General features: G+C 41.8%; 1 protein-coding gene and 1 long non-coding RNA gene across 2 annotated transcripts; both read left to right on the plus strand.

The window, feature by feature from the left end:
• The first annotated feature begins 991 nt into the window (after positions 1 to 991).
• Positions 992 to 2,430, plus strand: LOC127531648 (uncharacterized). The gene is made up of 2 exons (XR_007938778.1): positions 992 to 1,926; positions 2,010 to 2,430. It is a non-coding gene; the product is annotated as an uncharacterized LOC127531648 (long non-coding RNA).
• A 5,798-nt stretch (positions 2,431 to 8,228) lies between these two features.
• Positions 8,229 to 16,890, plus strand: LOC127531692 (interferon-induced protein 44-like; the record flags this gene model as incomplete). Its single annotated transcript, XM_051941527.1, has 6 exons — positions 8,229 to 8,293; positions 8,501 to 8,696; positions 9,552 to 9,701; positions 9,849 to 10,017; positions 10,144 to 10,244; positions 16,335 to 16,890. Coding segments are annotated over 6 exons (849 nt in total), but the record flags the coding sequence as incomplete, so codon positions are not given.
• Between the last annotated feature and the right edge of the window lie 5,758 nt (positions 16,891 to 22,648).

The following is a 22,648-nucleotide window of genomic DNA, read 5'->3' on the forward strand; positions in this document are numbered from 1 at the left end:
TATTTCAAAAAGATTCACTGCTCTTCCTATTTGCATTTATCAGTAATGGTTTAGAAGTCGAGAGTAAAGTGCACAAGTAGGCCAAATGCATTACCGCAGTACATTTCAGTTAATCAAAGATCTAGACAACAACATAGTCTGATATTATTGAATGGTTTAAAGAACTATTTAGGTTTTTTTTTATGTGAATAAGTGCTGAATATGTTTTTTTCTCGCACACTTTGCGCACTCTCATGAATGCTTTGTGCCCCAGGTGTGCCCCAGTACAGTATTATGTCTGGTGACGCCCCTGGGTGTGGGGATACTGACAAGCCCCCGGCTGAGCGCCACTTTGTTGGAGCTCTCCCCGGAGAACGAGAGGGTCTCTCTGCGACTTCGTGTTGCGGAGGGGAAAACTCTGACTGTTGTCTGTGCGTATGCGCCGAACAGCAGTTCAGAGTATTCGGCCTTCTTGGAGTCTCTTGGTGGGGTCCTGGAAGAGGTACCGCCCAGGGATTCCATAGTTCTCCTGGAAGACTTCAATGCTCACGTGGGCAACTATGGAGAAACCTGGAGGGGGGTGATTGGGAGGAACGGCCTGCCCGATCTGAACCTGTGTGGTGTTTTGTTATTGGACTTCTGTGCTAGTCATGGTTTGGCCATAACAAACACCATGTTCGAGCATAAGGCTGCTCATAAGTGTACTTGGTACCAGAGCACCTTAGGCCAAAGGTCGATGATTGACTTTATAGTCGTATCGTCAGACCTGCGGCCGTATGTTTTGGACACTAGGGTGAAGAGAGGTGCAGGGGCCTGTTTCACGAAGCAGGTTCACTGAAAACTCTGAGTTTCTTAACCCTGAAATGAGGGAAACTCAAGAGTTTTCCGTTTCACGAAGCGAGGTAACTTAACCTTGAGACAGAGGGGTAACTCTAGCCTTTATCACAAAGAGGGGTAACTTAAACTCTTGGTCAGTTACCGCAGTAACAGACTCTATGACTCTAACCTGCTCACCAGCAGGTTTATCTGAAAAAACCTCCAGTTTCTCTCCGTCTCCGCCCTCTTTCAGCCACACACGCTGTTTCATTTCCTCATTCATTCAGTCAGTAAGCGAGCGAGTTTTGGCGTAGAACAGCTTTTATTAACGATCCAGTGGATAAAGGAGCAGCATTACTGCACAGATAATTAAATATTCGTCGGTAGATTGTTATCAGACCGCGCATAAATGTTCTCGCATTTCCGGACAATTATCAGTTTGAGCGGTACCGTTTCGTAATCGTTTCAAGTCCATAATCTACATAAACAACCTAATCCGTCCTTACATTTACATTACCAACCAGTCATGCTCTCACATCCAGCAGATATTGTGTGTTGCGCTGCGGTTCTTTGCAAATGAAAGTTTTTATATAATGTCGGAGATGCAGAGCACTACAGTAAGACAACTGTATGCAGGACAGTCAGAAAAGTTTTCCTGGCTCTGAAACGACTTTTACTCATCATTGTGGACATAAACCTGTCAGAACATCAAGAGGAGATCCACAGGATTACAGGTGAATGATGTAGAGATCTGTTAAATTCATTTTAAATCATATTCTGTTAATGACATTGTGCTGCAGCCTCAGACTGGGATTAGTCATTTTAATTTCTTTTGGGATTTCCCAGTGTGATTGGCTGCATAGATGCACACACATCCCCATCACAGCTCCCTCACATCATGAATAGGAAGTCCATTCACAGCATAAATGTGCAGGTAGGCTACAGGTAGACTGACTACTGTTTCTAAATGTTAAAGACTGCATCATAGTTCAACATCTGTCATTCTCTGCACTGTCCAGATCAGATGTGATGCTGCATACATCATTTCTAATGTGGAGGCCAAGTGGTCTGGGTCTGTTCATGACTCCAGGATTTATGGAGAGTCTAACCTGAGCAACAGACTGCAGCGTGGTCAGCAGCCTAAAGATTTTCACAATAGAATTCTCTTGTCTCTCTCGTTTAATATACTCTGATGTATCCACTATACATTACAGGAGAGTTTGATGGCCTTCTGCTGGGTGACAGGGGTTACCATGCCAACCCAGGCTGATGACCTCATACCCTGACCCTGAACCAGGCCCCCAACAGAACTTCAACCGGACTCACTGCAGGACCAGAGCCCGGGTGGAGATGACCATAGGCCTGCTGAAAGCCCGTTTCCAGAGCCTACGTCTCCTCAGGGTGACCCCTGAGAGGGCCTGTGATATTACTGTGGCATGTGTTGTTCTTCATAATATTACCACTATTAGAGGAGAGCAACACCCTGCCCTACAAACTGAAGACCCAGATGATGAGCCCATCCACCTGCAGCTATCCAGGACAGCAGAGCAGTCAGAGACACCGTATGCAATAATCACTTTAGAGTTTAAGTCACCATCATCACCACCACAGCAAATAAAGACATGATACACATTTCATTTGCTCTTCTTTATTTCCTACAAATAAAAGATAGTTCAGTTCATGTTCCAGTAGTTAACATAATTCACCTGTGACCATCACCACCTCTAACTTGTGCTCTAGTATTTCAATTTCCAGATCTGCCCTCCTAATCTGTTTTTTTGATTTTTCTCAGCAAATGCAGTTTGTAAATCTGTTTTACTGATAACTGGGAATACATAGAGGACATTAAATTATACAGTTGCACATGAATTCCACAGAATGAAGCTCTGGTGTTTCCTGAACATCCATCTCACTGTGTCAGTCTGTGCAGTAGAAGTTGAGGAACCATCCTGCTGCTGTCCAGCCATGCTCTGTTAAAAAAGATGAGAATGTGCAACACTTCAGTGTAGGCTAAATGTCACACTCTATATTCCACCTAAAATCTGAATGGGAAGAGAACTATCAGTAACATACCTCTGTATAAAACTTAAACTACCATTTGGATAAATCTTTGGAGTATTGCCTACTTACAGTTATAAGGTCTGTGGTGTGAAGGGGCCAAAAGACAAAAAAGAGAACTAAATAATCATATGTATACACACACACACACACACATATATATATATAGATATATATAGATATATATGCATCCATGACCTTTTATACCACCGTTTTACAGGCATCTGCTTTCTTTCTGTTGGCTGAGCAGAAGTCTGTGTTAGTTTAAATAGGCTTACGGTAATTATTTAACAGGACATGATATGGATGCAGACATTTAGGCTATGTGTGGATAAAACAACTGCACAGTCAAACAGCCACTTAATATTTAGGCTACTTTACAATGTAAAACATGATCAACATGAAGTACCTCCATGAGATAATGCCGAGGTCTGACCCGTTTAAACAGTGTTTTTTTTTTTCTTTTTTTTTTTGTCTGCATATCCGCTCACAAATGTTTTTACATTTCATCTTAAGCTGCTGCCCCGTGCTCTTCTCCCCAGCGGGATTTCACCTAAATGAAATAACTTACTAGGCTACTATTCAGACAGTTTTTCCCTGTAATATTATTACGATGACAAAGGACTACATTTAAACTTACGCATTGATCCGGGCTGTTCTCCACGCCGTCTCTCTCTCGTTTGCAGCTGCAGCGGTGTTGCACTTCTTTCTAAAAACGTGTTCAAACTCGCCATATGAGCACGTTAAAAACTTCCATTTCAAAAACGCTGCCTTTCGCTTCCCCGTTTCCATGGTGACTCGTCGAATCGGGGTTCCATTGATGCTGTCTTTTCAGAGTTGCGGTGCACGCGCGTAACTCCGGGTCAAACTACTCCGAGTTAATTAACCCAACTCATATCAGCCGTTGTGAAACCGAAAACTCAGAGTTTTCTATCTCAGAGTAGATCAACTCAGAGTTGAGGAAGAAACTCAGAGTTTCTTGAACCTGCTTCGTGAAATAGGCCCCAGAGCTGTCAACTGATCACCACCTGGTGGTGAGTTGGATCCGATGGCGGGGAAGACTGCCGGACAGATCTGGGAAACCCAAACGTGTAGTGCGGTTGAACAGGGAACGTCTGGCGGAGGACCCTGTCCATAGGGTTTTTAACTCTCACCTCCAGAAGAGTTTCTCCTGCATCCCGGGGGAGGTTGGGGACATGGAGTCTGAGTGGTCCATGTTCAAAGGCTCCATTGCGGAAGCACTTTTGACCCAAGTTTGACGCCATACACGTCCGCCTGAGAGGAGACCCCGGGGTAGACCCAGAACTCGCTGGAGGGATTATATATCCCGTCTGGCCTGGGAATGCCTCGGGATCCCCCAGGAAGAGCTGGAAAGTGTCGCTGGGGGGAGGGATGTCTTGAACGATCTGCTTCGCCTGCTGCCTCCGCGACCCGGCCTCGGATAAGCAGAAGAAAATGGATGGATGGATGTATGATTTCTCTTCATTGGCTTTCTGTGAAATTCAGAATAGAATTCAAAATCCTTCTCCTGACATACAAAGCTTTTAGCGATCAATCTCCATCGCATCTTAAAGACCTGATAGTACCATATTATCCAAGCAGAACTCTTAGCTCTCAGACTGCAGGCTTATTTGCTGTTCCCAGAATTTCCAAAAATGGAATGAGAGGCAGAGCCTTCTGTCATCAGCTCCTCTCCTGTGGAACCTGCTCCCACTTTGGGTTCAGGAGGCAGACACCCTCTCTATTTTTAAGACCAGGCTTAAAACCTTACCTTTTGACAAAGCTTATAGTAAGGGCTGACTGGATGACCCTGAGGGTGTCAGTTAGAGTCCACATGTACACAACTGACTTTTTGTTTGACGTCCCTTAATTTTGCCCCAAGTTCTGCTGCTATAGGCCTAGGCTGCTGGGGGACCTCTCTTGATGCACTGAGCCCTTCTCTAATTACCTATGCAAGCATTATATATACCTTTATGGCAGGGACTGCACAGTGGAATACTGATTAGCACTTTCGCCTTGCAGCAAGAAGATCCCCGGTTCAAATCCTGGCCTGGGATCTTTCTGCATGGAGTTTGCATGTGTGCACGTGTGGGTTTTCCCTGGACACTCCGGCTTCCTCCCACAGTCCAAAAAATATGCTGAGGTTAATTGGCTATTCTAAATTGTCCGTAGGTGTGAATGTGAGTGTGATTGTTTGTCTGTATATGTAGCCCTGTGACAGACTGGTGACCTGTCCAGGGTGTCCCCTGCCTTCACCCGAGTCAGCTGGGATAAACTCCAGAACCCCCTACGACCCTAGTGAGGATAAAGTGATGTATAGAGAATGGATGGATGGATACTCTGCATCACCAACACGTCTACCTTGTCTACTCTCGTACTAAATTAAAGCAGAAGAAGTATCCCATTGTTTGTACTACTTGCAATATGGCATCTTCCCGAATAGTTGCATTTCAGCAGTTAGCTTTAATTTCACACCATGAATTGTTCATAACCCAGTTATCACAGTGATCTCTATATGATGAATCATATAAGTTCCCGTATTTTTAGATTTCAGCTACGAATAGGTCCTGGTCCTCTGCCATGTTTTTCTGTGAGGCTTCATCAGCGTCGTTAGAAAAATGTGGAGGTGCATGATGCGGAAATTTTCCGCATGAGAAGAGCTGCTCGAGGAGGCGTGGCTGATAAAACGACATAATTTGTCCACACGGAGCTGCACGAACCTTGCGGATGCCATAAGCATAAAACAGGCTTAACACAGCCCCTCTACCTCCTCTGTCCCACCAACCTGCCGGTCAGCAGCAGATGGGTAGCCCCATGTAAAGAGCCAGGTTCTGCTCAAGGTTTCTTCCTTTTCTGAGACAAGCTCATTAATCTTCACTGATGATGGAACACATGATGGCAGCAGCAAAATGAAGTCAGAAGTCTACAAAAACAATTTGTCCACCAGTATAAAGAAAGATGCAGCTAGGATGCGTCAGGAGCAAGAAGAGAAGGGTTTTAGACTGGTCAAGTCAGTCTTCAGACTTGAACCCCATAGAGATTCATTTTACCTGCTAAAGAGGAGACTGAAGGGAGTAACCCCCCAAAACAAACAACAACTGAAAGAGGCTGCAGTGAAAGCCTGGAAAAGCATCAGAAAATAAGAACGCAAAAGTTTGGTGACATCAGTGGGTCACAGGCTTGATGCAGTTATTATTACAAATAATGCTATCTTCTAAGTTTTGTATCAGATCCAGATGTAAATACCTGGAAATAAAAGCTGAAATGTTGATCTCTTGTCTCACATTCATTGTTTGATGTCAAACCCAAATGTTTTCAGTCTGCAGCAACAAAAATGGAATTCGCCTCCCTGTTCCAATACTTTTGGAGGTGAGTGTATATGTAAATGTGAAACCATCCCCTGAAAGATGAACTGAGTGTCAGTGTTTTTCTGTATCTTAGTAATAGTCTTACCTATTCAACAGCATTCCTGGGATGTTGATGAAAATGGTCCAAAACTGAACTCCTGACTGCTCATTATGTGACTCTTTCCCGCTCAGTATGAATGAGAAAACCATGGACAGTTATTTTCAGCAATCAGTGGAACCTTTGTAATTGAAGAAAGAATACAAAGCAGCACACATGGAAATAAAATGAACTGTCTGCTGTAGTTATAAGTTGTTGTTTGCACAGAAGTGACTCCTGCTGGTTGTTGAACGTCTCACATTGTCTGCTGTGCATCTTTATGCTTCCTCTCTGCTCCAATGCCTCACATTGTTCCTGTTGTCTTTTCTTGTTCCACTTGTTTTTCATTTTTATGTTTGCCTGATTGAGTTTACACAGATTTAATTGTTTTCTTTCAAAATTAAATTATCGAATGTAATCTGTCAGATCATAATAAAGTGAGTCTGTGAGCTGAGTCCTGGTGCTTCAGCATCTTGTTTGGTGATGATTGTTTGATAAACCACAATGTTATTAGAAGAACAAAAGCCCCAACAGAATGTATCTACAGTCTCCTGCAGTATGTAGACACATCCCACTGGATAAAAGAGGGGTTCGTTGAAATCACGTTACGGATATTAAAAGTGAAAGCAAAAACAGACCAACAGCATATGCCCCAACAGAATGTATCTGCAGCGTCCAGGCATGTAGATACATCCCAGGATAAAAAAGAAATTCCTTTAAGTTACGCAACTGGCACTGAAAAAGAAAGTAAAAACAGACCAACAGCATAAAAACAGCATCACACGTTTCAGCATCTTTGCTGGAGTGGAACACTGACTGAAGGTAAGGACTTATTTTAGTGTTGTATTATTTGTCTTGTGATGTTTTATTCTAATCTCAGAGATTTCAATGTTCTGCAGATCAAGTGTTGTTGAATGAAATCAGAGTGATCTTAGAGTCCTTTATTCCAGATTGCTGTACTCCACATAAACTAAACCCCAGTCAGAGATATCAGGTGTCATAAAGGTGGTTTTCAGATTTCTTTGTCAGTTCAGGATTTCTGCTTCAAATTCTCTTGGTGTTCATAGAGAAGCCTGTATTTAATCTGCCATTTGTCTCTTCTTCACCACAAAATGAACCAAAAATGAATTATTGTTTCGTCAATTTGATCTTGGTTCTTGTGGTTAGGATTGTCCCTGTTATGTGCAGAAAAGATGTCTGATAGGTGTGTATTCAACCTTTTTGTTGAATGTATTGTTTTATATTCGATAGCTCAGTATATATGGAAACAGTTCATTTAAAAAAAAACAAAGCTGTATATTTAACCAGTGTGTGTGACAACCAGACACATTGTTCTTAATGCAAATTACTGGCACCAAAAAACAAACAAAAAAACTAAACAGGAAACAAGTCAGTTGAAACTGAAAGTAAACGTGTAGGTTTGGGTGTTGCCTGAAGCAAGAACAGTAACTTTTATTAAAAATCTCAACGTGTCAGCTTCTCATCATATCAAAAGTTGCATTGAATATTACTGTTTCTGGTGATTTTGTATTGAAATTCCCGTATCATGACAACAGGACTATTTCAGGCATATGAAGACAGTTTGACCTGTAATTGATGCTGTATAAATAAAATTGAATTGAATTTGTATGACTTTGTTCTTGTCTGTCAGCTTGTATTATTTTCTATTCTATGATGTCTCTTAAATAAATGTTTACTATCTTTATTTCTAATATGTTCAAGTGTATCTTAACTTTTGATTCATTTCATTTTCATGTATTTTTCTTTAAATTCATGCATCTAATCATCTAACTGTATTATTTTACAGATATGGGATTTGGTAAGTCATGACTTTTTACACTTTCACTTTTATGTAAGCAGTCCTTAATGTTGCATCTTATTGTCGTTTTGATAATGATTCACAGAAAATAATGCTGTTGAAGAAGTTTTAAAATGTCCATTTATTCAATTTGGTTCCTTTAGGGTGGCTTAGTAAACCATGGAGGGATGTACCAAAGTGAGTATCAGTAAACAAACAGTCAGTGTGTGTGTGTGTGTGTGTGTGTGTGTGTGTGTGTGTGTGTGTGTGTGTGTGTGTGTGTGTGTGTGTGTGTGTGTGTGTGTGAGAGAGAGACAAACAGATCATCAATCACAGTGTTGTGTAATCAAGAATAAAAATAATACCAATAATATAATTATGTGTTTTTTATTCATGGATTAACAGGAACTCTCAGGAAAATCTTGAATTTTTGAAATCCTACCAGCCTGGAAATGTCAAAAATCTCAGAATTCTGCTTCATGGACCAGTTGGTTCTGGCAAGTCCAGTTTCATCAACTCTGTCGACAGCGTTTTACAAAACAGAATCACTGTTGGAGGTGCAGTAGATGCAATCACTGGAGGAAGCAGCTTCACCCAAAAAGTAAGAACAACTGTTTTTGATTTTGGTGATTCCAAGTGAAAATCAGCCACAAATCTATTAAAACTTTAAAACTTTATTTCCTCAGTTACTGATCCTGCAAATAAACTTGTCTCACGTTGGAGAAACTTTACAGTTTTCTTCCTCATGCTGTCTATGGGTTTCAATCAGTAAGACAGTCTAAAATGATCTTTAAAATGTGACACACAGTAAAGCCGGTCCAGATGGACAAGGAAGTGGTCATGAGAAATGTTGCTGGAGATTTAAAGATGCAGATTAATTTTTAATAACCAGATGGTATAAAAGGATACCTGTTGCATAAGTGTTTGTTAACCAATCTAATAAAATGTGTCAGTATTCAACAGTGATGGCATCAACAACTAGTTTTTGCTGAAGAAGTTTATTTCAGTGCAGGTGTCAGAACAGTAAAGTGAAGAAATAAAACAGTAATAAAATAATAAAACTAAGATACCAAGATGGGGTTTTAAGTTGTATATATGAAAACTGATGAGGAAACTAGAAAAATACAGTCACTGTTCTGAGGTGTTGCAAAATAATTTCCCAGAGCACTTCATGACAGCCTGTGGTCTTCTGTTTATGGCCACGGTAATGACAAAGAGGGGTGGAGGGTGGGTGGTGATCCTCTCTGCTTTTGTTGTTCTTACCTCATCTTCATCTATTTTAATTTCATCCAGTTGAACTTCAGGAACTGTGCAGATATGAAATAAAAGCTCAGAATATAATCCAAAGCTTTCCCACAGTTTCCTTGGAAGCTCTGATGTCTTTGATTTTTTGTACTGCATGTTTATCAGGGTTTTCCTAAAATGATACAGACATCTTTCACTTTCTGCTGCACAGTACACAACTTACAAAATCAGCAAAGACCCAGAGGGATCTTATTCTTTCGTTTTCAATGACACCATGGGCTTTGAGCGATCAGCTGGACGTGGAGTTCATGTGGAAGACATCAAACTGGCCCTGAAGGGACACGTGAAGGACGGTTACAAGGTAAAGTCCTTTCAAATCTGACATTATTTAAGTTATCACTTATTATTTTACTGTCTGCTGAGTAACTGTCTCATTTAAATGTATTGTATTGTTCAGAGAATATTATTTAAATGCCTTGAATAGTTAATTTTTGAAATTATTCTCTAGTTCAAGCCTGAAGAACCGCTAACAGAAGGTGGTTTCTACAACCCATCTCCCACTCTGGATGATAGAGTTCATGTTCTGGTTTCTGTTGTTCCTGCTGACACGCTGTCTATAATGACGGGAGAAGATGTGAAGAAGATGAGAGAGGTCAGACGGGCAGCCAGTGAAATGGGTAAGAACAGACACTACAACAGTTAATACTTTATGTAGGTTATTGGTATGATGTTGGCTTTTATGATTCAAGACAATCAAAAAACAAGTAGTGGGTAAAATAAAGACTAGTTTTGTGCATCAACAGGGATTCCTCAACTGGTTCTTATCACCAAAATTGATGAAGCCTGTCCAAAAGTCAGACGAAATATCAAATATGCCTATTGGAGCAAATTCCTGAAGGAACAGGTGAGCTTCTGTTTTAATTTTAAGTAAACTTTTTGTAGTAACTCAATGTGGACCTTCTTAATGAACAGATGAACTTTATTTTGCTTCGGCCATTCATTGGAATACAGCTCAGTACAGCCCGTTCTTAGCAACACACAATACTCACAGTTCTTGCTCTGCAACTTCCTACTGACTACTGGCGACACCCGAGGTAACATTGCCACCTAGTGGACAGTCATGCAACACCAATATTTCCCAGTTACAACATCCCTTCCCTGTTAAGCAGATTTAATAAACCACACAGGAACATTGTAATACCATGTTTTTTTTCTTTAACACTGTTAATGTCTGTCTCTCTTAGTTCAGCTGGAAATCTTTAAGATAACTCGGCTTCTTAGTTTCCCTTTTTGACCTCCTCACTGGACTTGTCTGTGTCTCAGTTTATTTGTCTCTGAGATTCTTGCAGCATCTGAGGTTACTGGCTTCTCTGGTCTATCACCACTGACTAACATCTCGTCAGCATCCAGACACATCTCCTCCTCTGTGACAACCTGACTGATCTGAGGTATGACAGCTTGATGTTCCTCGTTGCTGTTCACTGATCCAGGGTGGTGAGCATGGATCTGGTCCACATGTCGCCTAACAACTCTCCCATCACCCAACATCACTGTGTATGACACTGGTCCAGTCACAGACTCTATGATTCCCGGAATCCACTTCGGTCCCAGACTGAAGTTCTGAGTCACCACAGAGTCTCCTGGTTTGAACCAACGTCCTTTTGCCTTTTTGTCGTGATCTCTTATTTGTCTTTCTTGTTTTTTCTTCACCTTCCTGTTCAGGTCTGGATGGATTGAGTTGAGGGTGCAACGTAGTTTCCATCTAAGAAGTAGCTCCGCCGGCGAAAGACCTGTTGTGGTGTGCGGAGTCACTCTGTAGCTGAATAAAACTCTGGCTACCTTGGTTATCAGTGTTCCTTCTGGACATTTTTTCATCATCCTCTTGAATATCTGTACCCCTCTCTCTGCTAACCCCTTACTGGAGCCATGGTAAGGTGCAGAGGTCACATGACAGATACCATTTTTCTTTAGAAAGCCCTTAAACTCTGTGCTGGTGAAACAAGTGTTCTGAAACTGGTATGCAGGCACTCAATTGTAGCAGCTGAAGTGGCAGAGGTCACTGGATACACATCCATCCATTTTGAATGTGCATCTATGAGCACAAAAAACATATTTCCCATAAACGGTCCTGCATAATCCACATGAATACGACTTCAGGGCTTGTTAGGCCAGTCCCAAGGGTGTATTGGAGCTGGTGCAGGTAGGTTACGGTGCTCCTGACATGTTGCACAACCCTTGACCATCTCCTCCAGTTTCTTGTCCATCTTTGGCCACCACACATAACTCCTAGCCAATGCTTTCATCCTGGATACTTCTGGGCGACATTGGTGGAGCTGTCTCATGACATTTTCTTGGCCTGGTTTTGGTACAATCACTTGTGACCCCCACAATACACACCCATCCTGGATGCTAAGTTCATGTTTTCTCACCTCATACGGTCCAAATTCCATCCCTTTGTTATTTGGTGACCAGCCTCTGCGTACCATCTCCCGCACTTGTGACAGGACTGGGTCTTTTATCAGTCCATGCTTTTACTTGGTCGGCTGTGACCAGTGTGATGTCCAAGCTCTCCAGCATTAGAACCCTCTCCTCTGGTCTCTCTACTTCAGGTTTCTCTGGCAAGGGTAGGCAGCTGAGGGTGTCTGCATTACTGTGATATTTTCCTTCTTTGTACACTATTGTGTATTCATAGGCTCTCAGGGTTACCGCCCACCTTTGAATCGTGGGTGAAGCCATTTGTGGCACTGCTCGCATCTCACTGAACAGTGACAACAAGGGCTTCTGATCTGTCACTATGGTGAATTTCCGACCATACAGGTACTTGTGGAAGCGCTTTATTCCAAACATCACCGCTCGTCCTTCTATGTCTAATTGTGAGTGGTTCTTCTCTGCCGCATTCAGTGTTCGGGAAGTGAATCCAATTGGTCTCTCTGTTCCATCTGGCATGAGATGTGACAATACAGCGCCAATTCCATATGGTGATGCATCACATGACAACACAATATCCTTCTCTAGGTCATAATGCACCAACACTTCAGCTGACTACATCATTTCTTTTGACTTTTCAAAGGCAGCTTGTTGCGCCTCACCCCACTGCCACTTTGTCTCTTTTTGTAGCAGTTTGTGGACTGGAGACAGGACTGTGGACAGATTTGGCAGGAGCCTGTTATAGTAGTTTAACAGTCCCAGGTATGCTTTCAGCTCTGTCACATTTGAAGGTGCAGGTGCCTCTTTGATTGCTTTCACCTTCTCATTGACTGGGTGCAGCCCTGTTGCATCCACTTTGTGACCCAGAAACATCACTTTTCACTCATGAATTCACACTTAGTTCTTTTAAGCCTAAGACCGGCATCCTGTAGCCGCTTCAACACCACAGCCAGGGTTTCCAGGTGTTCTTGATCATCTTTACCTGTCAGCAAGATGTCATCCAGAAAAATTGCCACACGAGGGATGCCCTGCAACAGTCCCTCTATGGTACGCTGGAAAATAGCTGGGCTAGATGACACTCCAAAAGGTAACACCTTGTATGTGAATAAACCTTTGTGGGTATTTATGGTCACATACTTTTTTGCGTCATCGTCCAAAGGAATCTGGTGATATGCATGACTCAGATCCAGTTTTGTGAACTTCTCTCCCCCTGACAGGCTGACAAAGAGGTCCTCAATCCTGGGGATTGGATACTGCTCCAGTTTTGACACCTGATTTACTGTTAGTTTGTAGTCTCTACACAATCTTGTCGAGTCATCTGGCTTTAACACAGGAACCACTGGTGCTGCCCACTCAGCATGCTTTACTGGTTCTATTATCTTCTGGGCTAGAAGACAGTCCAGCTCAGCCTCAACTCTTCCTCTCATAGCGTATGGCACAGGCCTGGCTTTAAAGAACCGGGGGGTTGCTCCCTGGTCCAGATAAATCTTAACTGGGGAGCCCTTAAATCTCCCTAGCTCCTCTTTGAAAACCTCCCCAAACTCCTCAAGTACCTCCTCTAAGCTCTCTTGCCTGACATGATGCATCTGGGGTTCTGGTCCACCCTGTATCTCCTCTGAGGTTTCTTTCTTAACCTGGTAGAAATGGGGCTCTGGTCTCCACTGCAAGCCTAGTTTCCTAATCCAGTATCTGCCTATCAGACTGGGGCCTGATCCTGCAACAACCACCAAGGGTAGTTTTTTTGTTAACTTTTTGTGCTGCACTCTTAACATAGCTGCTCCCAACACATTAACTCTATGTCCTGTGTATGTTTTAAGTCTCACTCTGCATGGCCTTAACACTGGTGCTTTCTCTCCCCATAAAGCTTTGTACACAGAATGGTTCACTGCTGTCACTCCACATCCTGAGTCTACTTCAAATGTCATTTCTTTTTCATTAACTGTCAGTATCTCAAGAAATGGCTCTTCTGCTGGTATTTCTATTTCCTCTATTTTGTACAAGGTGAGCATGACCCCATCTGTGTCTATGCCATCTTCTTCATCCTCCCTCTGACTGACATAGTTTGCTCCCAGAGGTTTCCCATGCTTGCCTGCCTGTTTAACACCATCCCCTTTAACTTTTGTAGGGTTTCTTGTATGGCTGGCTCGAATAGTGGTTTCTGGCCTCCGAATATTTGGGCCCTATTTAAGATGAATATCCGAATATTCATTCTGCCCCGTAAAGTCCGACGGGTTTTGTGGACATTTTCTGCACTGTTAGCGGTGGTCTCACATGGGAGGGCATAGACTGGATTGACTGTAAGTCTTTCACATCCTTGCTGGCCGTCTCAATGGCCTGAGCCAGCTTTAGCGCCTTGTCGAAGGTCAAATCTGGCTCCGACAGAAGCCGCCGCTGTATGCGATCATCGCCGATCCCACACACGAGTCTGTCCCGCAGCATTTCATACAGCTTGTCTCCATAGTTGCTGTCCTGCACCAGTTTTCTCAAAACCACCACATATTCCGTCACTGTTTCCCCATGCTTCCTGTTTCTCGAGTTAAACTTGAAACGTTGCACAATTTCACTGGGTTTGGGGTTGAAATGGTCCTTTAATAGCTTAACCAGCTCATCAAAAGTCTTGTCACCTGGCTTTGCGGGGCTGACAAGGTTCCTCATAAGACTGCCGACTGAACTGAGCAAAATAGCCTTCTGGCGACCTGCGTCTGCTATCTCATTAGCTTCAAAATAGTGGTGGAGAACCTCACAATATTCCTCCCCCGTCTGGGTTTGGCAATCAAAGTGAGCGATACTCCCGATCAAGACTGCCACCATCTTAGCTCACATCCGTCTTTACTGTGTCTTTGTTTTCATACAACTCAGTGGGGCATCTTACTTGTCCTATGATCCCACTGGGCCTCCGGCTTACTTTATCCTCGTTGCCAATTATTAGATCCTCCAGAAAACGCGTAGCCTAGCCGCGCTAGACAACCCACGGCAACGAATTGAATTCTCTGCCAGGGTGGGTCTAGTTACCCTCCATAAGGCTCGAGGCTGGATTCTCTTAAAACTGGCCGGACGAATCACCATGAAGTGTAGAGTCAGAAGGCGGGCGTAACTAAGTGACGACAGAGGCGCGACGATTCTGACAGAAACAACCGACGCACAATAAACAGTTATCTTCGACTCGGCTTTGGCCACAGCCCTTAAAGATTTGAAGCTAAAATTCAACTTGAAAGATAAACAAAGGACGGCACTGAAGTGTTTCATTGAGAAGAAAGACGTATTTGGACTTATGCCGACGGGATATGGCAAATCCTTAATATACCAGTTGGCTCCGCTGGTTGGGAAGCTAATGGGACTTAGCCACAATCCGCCGGCACTCTAGGAACTATGTCAGCCTATTCGTTGCACTGATTGGTTGTATACCTACCCAATTGCTGCAGAGTGATTTGAAAGACAACCTTTTAGCCCGCCTACCTCCCTGTGGAGTGGTCCTAGACCCTTGTGCCTTCAGAACATGGGTCTAGCGTGGCTAGGCTAGAAAACGCGGGCAAAAATCCTTGATTATGCAGGCTAAAATCCTTGATTATGTGAATAAATATGCGGGGTTTTTATGCCATTTTGTGCGGGGAAATTGCGGAAAGTTGCAAAGTATGCGAATAGTTGTGAAATATGCAAAAATATGCGCGATTCACCTGCCGTCTGGCCGCGGAGGGATGGGTCCTCTAATCAGACACTGGGACTGCTGCGGGGTTACTGGACTGACAGCCTGTGCTTTGGGAGGGAGAGAAGCTCACAGCAGCACCTGCTGCTTGTTGACGACAGTAGCTGCAGAATGATCCCAGTTTTCCTGTCAGAGTCTCCAAAACGCCAGAAAAAGTCGCTAGATTTGTTGCTAGTCGCTTTTGACAAAAAAAAGTCGCTAGGACCCTTTGGAAAGTCGCTGGATTTAGCGAGAAAGTCGCTAAATTGGCAACACTGGCGCGGCGCTTCGTGTGTGTGTGTGTGTGAATGCGCGAACTGATGACGTCAGGCCAGGCGTCACATAGAAACTCACTCACAACTCCATTTATATTGGTTATAGTTTTCTCATTTTATGCTGAAATTGTGAAATCAAGCGGGACCTGCATATTTCTCTTTTTTTTCGTGGAAATGTTTTGCGGGGTTTATGCGGGGATTTTGCGGCCTTTTGGGAAATAGACCCCTGCATAATCAGGGGCATTTTGGTGATTAATGCGGGAATTCATGCGATCGCATAATCATGTTTTTCTGGAGGGTCTAAATTATGTAGTAACTCAATGTGGAGCTTCTTAATGAACAGACAGACTTTATTTTGCTTCGGCCATTCATTGGAATACAGCTCAGTACAGCCCGTTCTTAGCAACACACGATACAGTGCTGCAACTTCCTACTGACTACTGGCGACACTCGAGGTAACATTGCCACCTAGTGGACAGTCATGCAATACCAATATTTCCCAGTTACAACACTTTTGAAATCTTGATATAATCTAGAATTTCAGGACACATTTCTTTTGTCTCCATTGTGCAGTCACTGTTAACAGAAATGATGTTTCCATAAATCTTAGGTTGACAAATTCATCTGTCTGCTGGGCATGCCACTGAACTGCGTCTTTCTTGTGAAGAACTACCATTCAGAGACCAGAATAAGTGATGACATTGATGCTCTGATATTGGTCGCACTGAGACAGATCATCTCCTTTGGCGAAGACTTCCTTAACAAACTGCAGGACTGATGTACAACTGCTGAGGAACATTTTGTACATTTGAAACATGAAAGAAATGATCTAACTCTGATGTGCATTAATACTTGTTGCTTTTATTCAATGTCAAGCTTTTCATGTATCTAGTATTCATTAAATTGTAGAAAAAATCATGACACACTTCAAATTTGAGCTTATAACTTGTTCATACATTTTTTATTGCCTGTTATTTTACTTAGTTGAATACAAAATGGTAACATGAAACAACCTCCTGCTCAAAGACTGTGCTTTTTGTGTGTGGAAACATGAAAAAATAATCACATGAATAAACTGAAAACCCTTTAAAATGTACACCAGTCCATTGTGAGTTATGTTCTTTTGAGTGGTTATTTCTGCTTGTCTTAAAAAAGAAATCAACTCAACTCAGCTTGAACTCAGCTTTAGCTTTTTCTGTCATTCAGCAATGTTGGTGATTCTATGAATCTGTGGAGAGACGTTTCAGTTGGACTGAAATGTTGCTTCATAATTTAACATTTTTATATAGATATTCATTTATTTTGTATTATTGATTTGTTAGTTATTATATTTTTGATTGTGGTTGTAATTGCAGGTGTTCTGGTCTCCCAGAAAGCATAAATCAATCAATGTATCAACAGAAATCTAAACAATTTGAAACTGGGCTAAATATGGTTGGAACTAAGTTATATATCCTTGTGTTCATTATATCAGTGTTTGGATCTGCACTAGAACTTTATGCTACTTTACTGCTGTTCAGATGAAACCACAATAAATAACAAAGAAAAATGACTAAGTTTGTTGGCTTATTTCTATTTCCTTCAATCTTGCAGTTTTCCAGCTCACTTAATCAGCAATGACTTAGAGTCATCTCCTGTTTTGGGTGACAGAGTTCATGGTCTGATTAATGAGCCAGGAAGATGTGAAAAAGATGCACCAGTAAAATGGGTTGAAAGCAGATATTATCACAATAGTTATCAACATGTGGATTAATGGTGCTATATTGGGTTTTTAAAACTATGAGAAGACAGCAACAACTGTGAAGGAAAAATCATTCTTTTCCTTTTCGAAGGTGTTTCCTTGCAGCTGTTAGCTGACATCATCAGGTATTTTTCTGACAGGCAGACGCTGTAGGAGGAAGATATGGCAGGACTCTCTGCTCTGGTCAAGGTTAGATATTCTCTATTCAGACATGACTAAGCAGAAAAGTTGTCTCCCTGTTGGTCTGTAGTCTAAATCTGACCTTCTCCCAACTACAATATAAACCCAAAGATCAGAGAGAATCATTGCTTGTATGTACTGCTGCTCTGTTGGTGTCACTTCTACTGATATCAGTAAACCTTACCAACAACCTAAATCAGCTGAGTCTCCAGTGTGTCTCTCTGTGTCTGCCTCCTCATCCTCTCTGGACCTCGCTGAACTTCCATAACAACAACAACAAATCTATAAAATTCTGCACAGCCAATAAAATCAATACAAGTCCTGTGAAATATGACACTGAGCATACAGTTACTCCTGATATAGTCTGAAATGAAGTTTAACTCCCAGAGAGTTCACATCTGCTCAGTGTTTAACACAAAGTCCAACACTTTGGATCATGAAGTGGCTGCTTGACAGACTGGGTCCACTGGGGGGGGGAATCAGCATCTCCTGCTGAACAACACTGACTCCTGCTGTCTTACATTTTACCTCAACACATTTCTTCATGTGAAAATGTAAAGACTGTAAAGTGTTCTGATAGTCAACAGGTCAGCAACATGTTTGGTTGAATTAATAGCATTCAAATGAAAACACATTTCAGTTCACAAATCAACCTGGGATTCAGCAGGAGCAATGCAGATTCCATCCTGGTGGTGGATGTGTGGACCAGCTCTTTACCCTTGCAGAGCTGCTGAGGTGTTGATGAGAGTCAGACTTGGAAAAAGCCTACCATGGTGTCCCTCTAGGGGCTCTGTGGGGGAACTGTGAGAGTATGGGGTAAGCAGGCTTGTTGTTATGAGCCATTTGGTCCCTTTACAACCAGAGAAAGAGTGGCGTTCTCATACTCGGCACAAAGTCAGACACGTCTCCGGTGGGTGTTGGACTCCTCCTGTTTGTGGTGTTCATGGACAGGATCTGAAGGCTCAGCCGAGGTGAGGAGGGTGTCCGGTTTGGGGACCTCAGGATCTGGTCTGCTTGTTGCAGATGACGTGGTACTGTTGGCTTCCTCAGACTGTGACCTTCAACACGCACTGGGACGGTTTGCAGCCGAGTCTGAAGCAACTTGGGATGCGAGTCAGCGTCTCCATGACCGAGGCCATGGTCCTCTGCTGGAAACCGGTGGATTTGTCCCTCTGGGTTGGGGGGGAGTTGCTTCCTCAAACAATCACAACTGGTCACCGTGTGTCTGTGTGTTTTCTTTCCATTTCTGAGTGTCTGTTTCACACAAATCACAAAACACAGTCTCACATCTACATTATGTGACTGTATAAGCAGGATGATAAAGAGACAGCATTCCTAAACAGCTTTATAAAACCTCTAAACTTCTTACATATCATATACTGTATATAAGCATAATATACTTATATAATAATAAATTAAAAATATAAAAATTTAAAATAATAAAATATTATTTTTATTATTATATTATTAAAAATAAAAATTCGAACTTTAATAAACTTAGAAATAAATAAACGTGTATATATATATATATATATATATATATATATGTATATAAATTTACATAGCAAGCACACATATACACACACACAAATCCAGCTCTCAAAATGGCAATACTAATTATTGAATTTTTTTTTAAAAAGTCCAAAAAAAGGGGGCAGACAGGGCGGCTAGATTTAGGGACTCGGGGGTTCTGAAGTTCATAGGGATTCTCCTTTGAGCTCTCATTTCCTGTACTTGTCCATTTTGTCAGTAGATTTGCTCCCACTGTCTGTAATTGTGACTTTTTAGTTCTCCAGACTACATACTGTGGTTTCTGTTGTGTTTTATGTATATTTTGTGTGCTTTATGTATATTTTGTGTGCTTGTTTGGTTGAAAGACATGTACTGTAAGTTCTAAAACCTCTGCATGAAGCTCAACTGATCATTTTAGCTCTTCCACTTCTGTGTGTTTGTGCATCTTTCAGAAGATGCACAAACACACATATAAACTTAACCACAGCCTGGAAGTCGTCGACAAGTTCTGTTATCTCGGTGACATGATCAGCACTGAAGGTGGAAGCCTGTCCAGCATCACAAAATGCTGTAGAGCTGCGTGGGGCAAATTCAGAGAGCTGTTGCCTATCCTCACCTGTCGCACCCTAAGTCTGCTCACTGGAGGAAGAATCTATGCCGCATGTGTTCGCAGTGTTATGTTGTATGCCAGCGAGTGCTGGGTGATAAGAAACGAGGAGCGCTCTACAGCCATGGCCATAAGTTTGGACACAAGTACCATGACGCTTGTAAATCTTAGAAAATACCACAAAACTGTCACTCACAATATACAGCCCTGGCCATAAGTTTGGACACAGCATGACTTATGTCTGTTTTGATGTCTATTACAGAACATAAGTATATTGTAAGTGACAATTTTGTGGTATTTTCTAAGATTCACAAGCGTCATGGTACTTGTGTCCAAACTTATGGCCATGGCTGTAAGCTGCTTCGGAATGAGAGGGCTATGATTAGGTGGATATGCGGAGTCAACACCCAGGCACATGTGGATGCAGCCATACTGTACAGCAAGCTAGACCTAGTCCACCTTGAGGTCATCCTTAGAAGGAACAGGCTTCACTGGTTTGGGCACACATACCGCAGTCACTCCTGAATAAGGAAGTGCCAAACACTGGAGGTAGAATGTACCAAAAGTAGAGGGAAACCATGGAAAACATGGATGAATAATGTTCTGGAGGACCTTCATTCCTGTAACCTTACAGTCGACATGGCCAAGGACAGGGATGAATGGCGACAGAAAGTTCGGGCTACCACCTGACCATCCAACCCCCTCGAGGGGAAGAATGGACTCTAAACGATGATGAGATATATATAAAGATATATATAAAGATATACATATATATATGTATATATATATATACATATATATATGTATAATCTTGTATTCTGAATATATGAAATGAAAGTCGGAATATATATAATGTTCAGATTTTCCATATTCAGATTTCATTCATATTCCGACCTTGTTTCCATTCGGGCTAGATCCGAATGGAGGACAATGGAGGACACCCACCCATACGAGAGTTTTATTGAATTTTATTTTGAAATCAGCCTGAAATACACAGACATTCAAGCAGTGCGATGCACTACGAGTCTGCCATGTAGACCAGCGATCCTGGTCCTGGTAAGTTTTTGCTGTTAGCCTGCTGTGAGTAGGCTAGCTAAAGCAGTCCCACATGAATGTTATGAACGTTCCGCCAGCTAACGTGGTCCGGGATCAGAGGCTGGCGTCAAACTATTGTTTGCCAGCCAGTAATCCGCTGGTAAGCTAACAAGCTATGAAACAATTCCTGATAAAACCTGAGAAAAGCAGCAGCAATATTTCATTAAAAGACGAGTATTCAAAAACTGATTCAAATGATCAAGTTAACACAGTGAAGTAAAGAGTACTGGTAATCTGCAGCTATTTTCATCATTTCAAGGTAAAATGCTGGTCGTTGTGTGATTTTCCAGCTTTGCAGATGTGGAAATTCAATGCACTGATTTCTTATACACAGATGTTTTTGGTGGTTTTTAGTTGTTAGCAAACAAAAAAAGGCATTTAGCACTGTTGGAAATTATTACAGATATTTTTGTAGCACTTTTTAACATTGTATGGACAAAGCAATAATTAATCAGTTAATGGAGAAAATGATTTGTGTTACAGATGATATCAACAGCATGATGCTGTTTGGTGTTCTGCTGTCAAAACCCTTCAGCACTACTTTGCTAAAACTGTAGTCAATGAGCAGAAATTTCCTCTCAGTGCAGATAGAGTGCCTAAATACACTATACCATCTAGAACCAGAAATATTGCTCTGAACAACCTGGCCATCTCTGGGAAAAAATATAGGCTTGAAGAAATAAGGCTGTTTCTTATCATGTGTTCACATTGGTGACTGAGTTCATTTAAGGGAATGAGTCAATGTTTCCTATTGCTTTGTGATAAAACACTTAATGATGCAACTTTTCCATCAGTACTGGACTGTGGTGATGTTTTTTACAGCCATGCGTCAGTGGTGACTGTTCAACCCTTGGACTCTGCATTCTGACTTATTACTTGGAATAATTTTATACTCATCACTGGATGGCCTTTGCTCTTTGTTGGAAGTGATAGACACTCGGTTTTATTATTTTATTAGCCTCTCCTTTCTGTTTTTTATGCCCTTAAGGTGCATAATTTCCACCATTTAATGTAGGCCAATCACGCCCAAATTATTGTTTTACAGCTTTGCACTTGGAATAACCTGCAGAAGTCAGTTTAATCTTAATACCTTTGCCTTTTCATAATGTTGTTGTCATCCAGGTTTCTTATTTGTGTTTTACTCGACTACATTTAAAAAGAATCTCCAAAATCATACCCCAGTGTACTCTGAGTTTAAATGTATGGAAGAATGAACAACAACATTCAACTTTCTGTGTAGACTGAACCCTAGAACTGGTGCGGAATTCCATTTCTCCACTTTCTGTACGTGTTTGGACGGAAAAAAATAGATCAGATTGGAGGTGTGAAACTGTAAGATTGGAAAAAAGTAGAAAAACATTTTCCTTTCATACTTAAATAGCTCAGTCTTTGTTCACACAGTTTATTCTCACAGTGCTTGTTGGTTGTTTCCATGTGTGCCATGTTGTTCAGAGATAATGTAATAAAATACAGTTAATAAAGAGTAGTTGGTGAAATCCAGTAATCACTTCAGAATATGTAGGATAACTTAATTTGAAAGTGTTGCAGAATCACACAAAGCAGCAGTTTCCATTCCAGCTGACATACGAGCATCCTGCTGCAGCCAAGTGGTGAATTACTGTGCAGGTAAGCATCACACAAATAAAGAAATAACCAAAGTAATCAGAGTAAAACGGAAGATAAATATCTAGCTTCTACTGCTGAGAAAAAGATCACATTAGCATGGATTAGCAACCCTGTTACTGTGATTAGAGTAGGGTTAGCAAACAGCACAGAAAACATGGAATAA

This window comes from Acanthochromis polyacanthus, chromosome 21 (genome assembly GCF_021347895.1).
Source record: "Acanthochromis polyacanthus isolate Apoly-LR-REF ecotype Palm Island chromosome 21, KAUST_Apoly_ChrSc, whole genome shotgun sequence".
NCBI classification, from domain to species: Eukaryota; Metazoa; Chordata; class Actinopteri; family Pomacentridae; genus Acanthochromis; species Acanthochromis polyacanthus.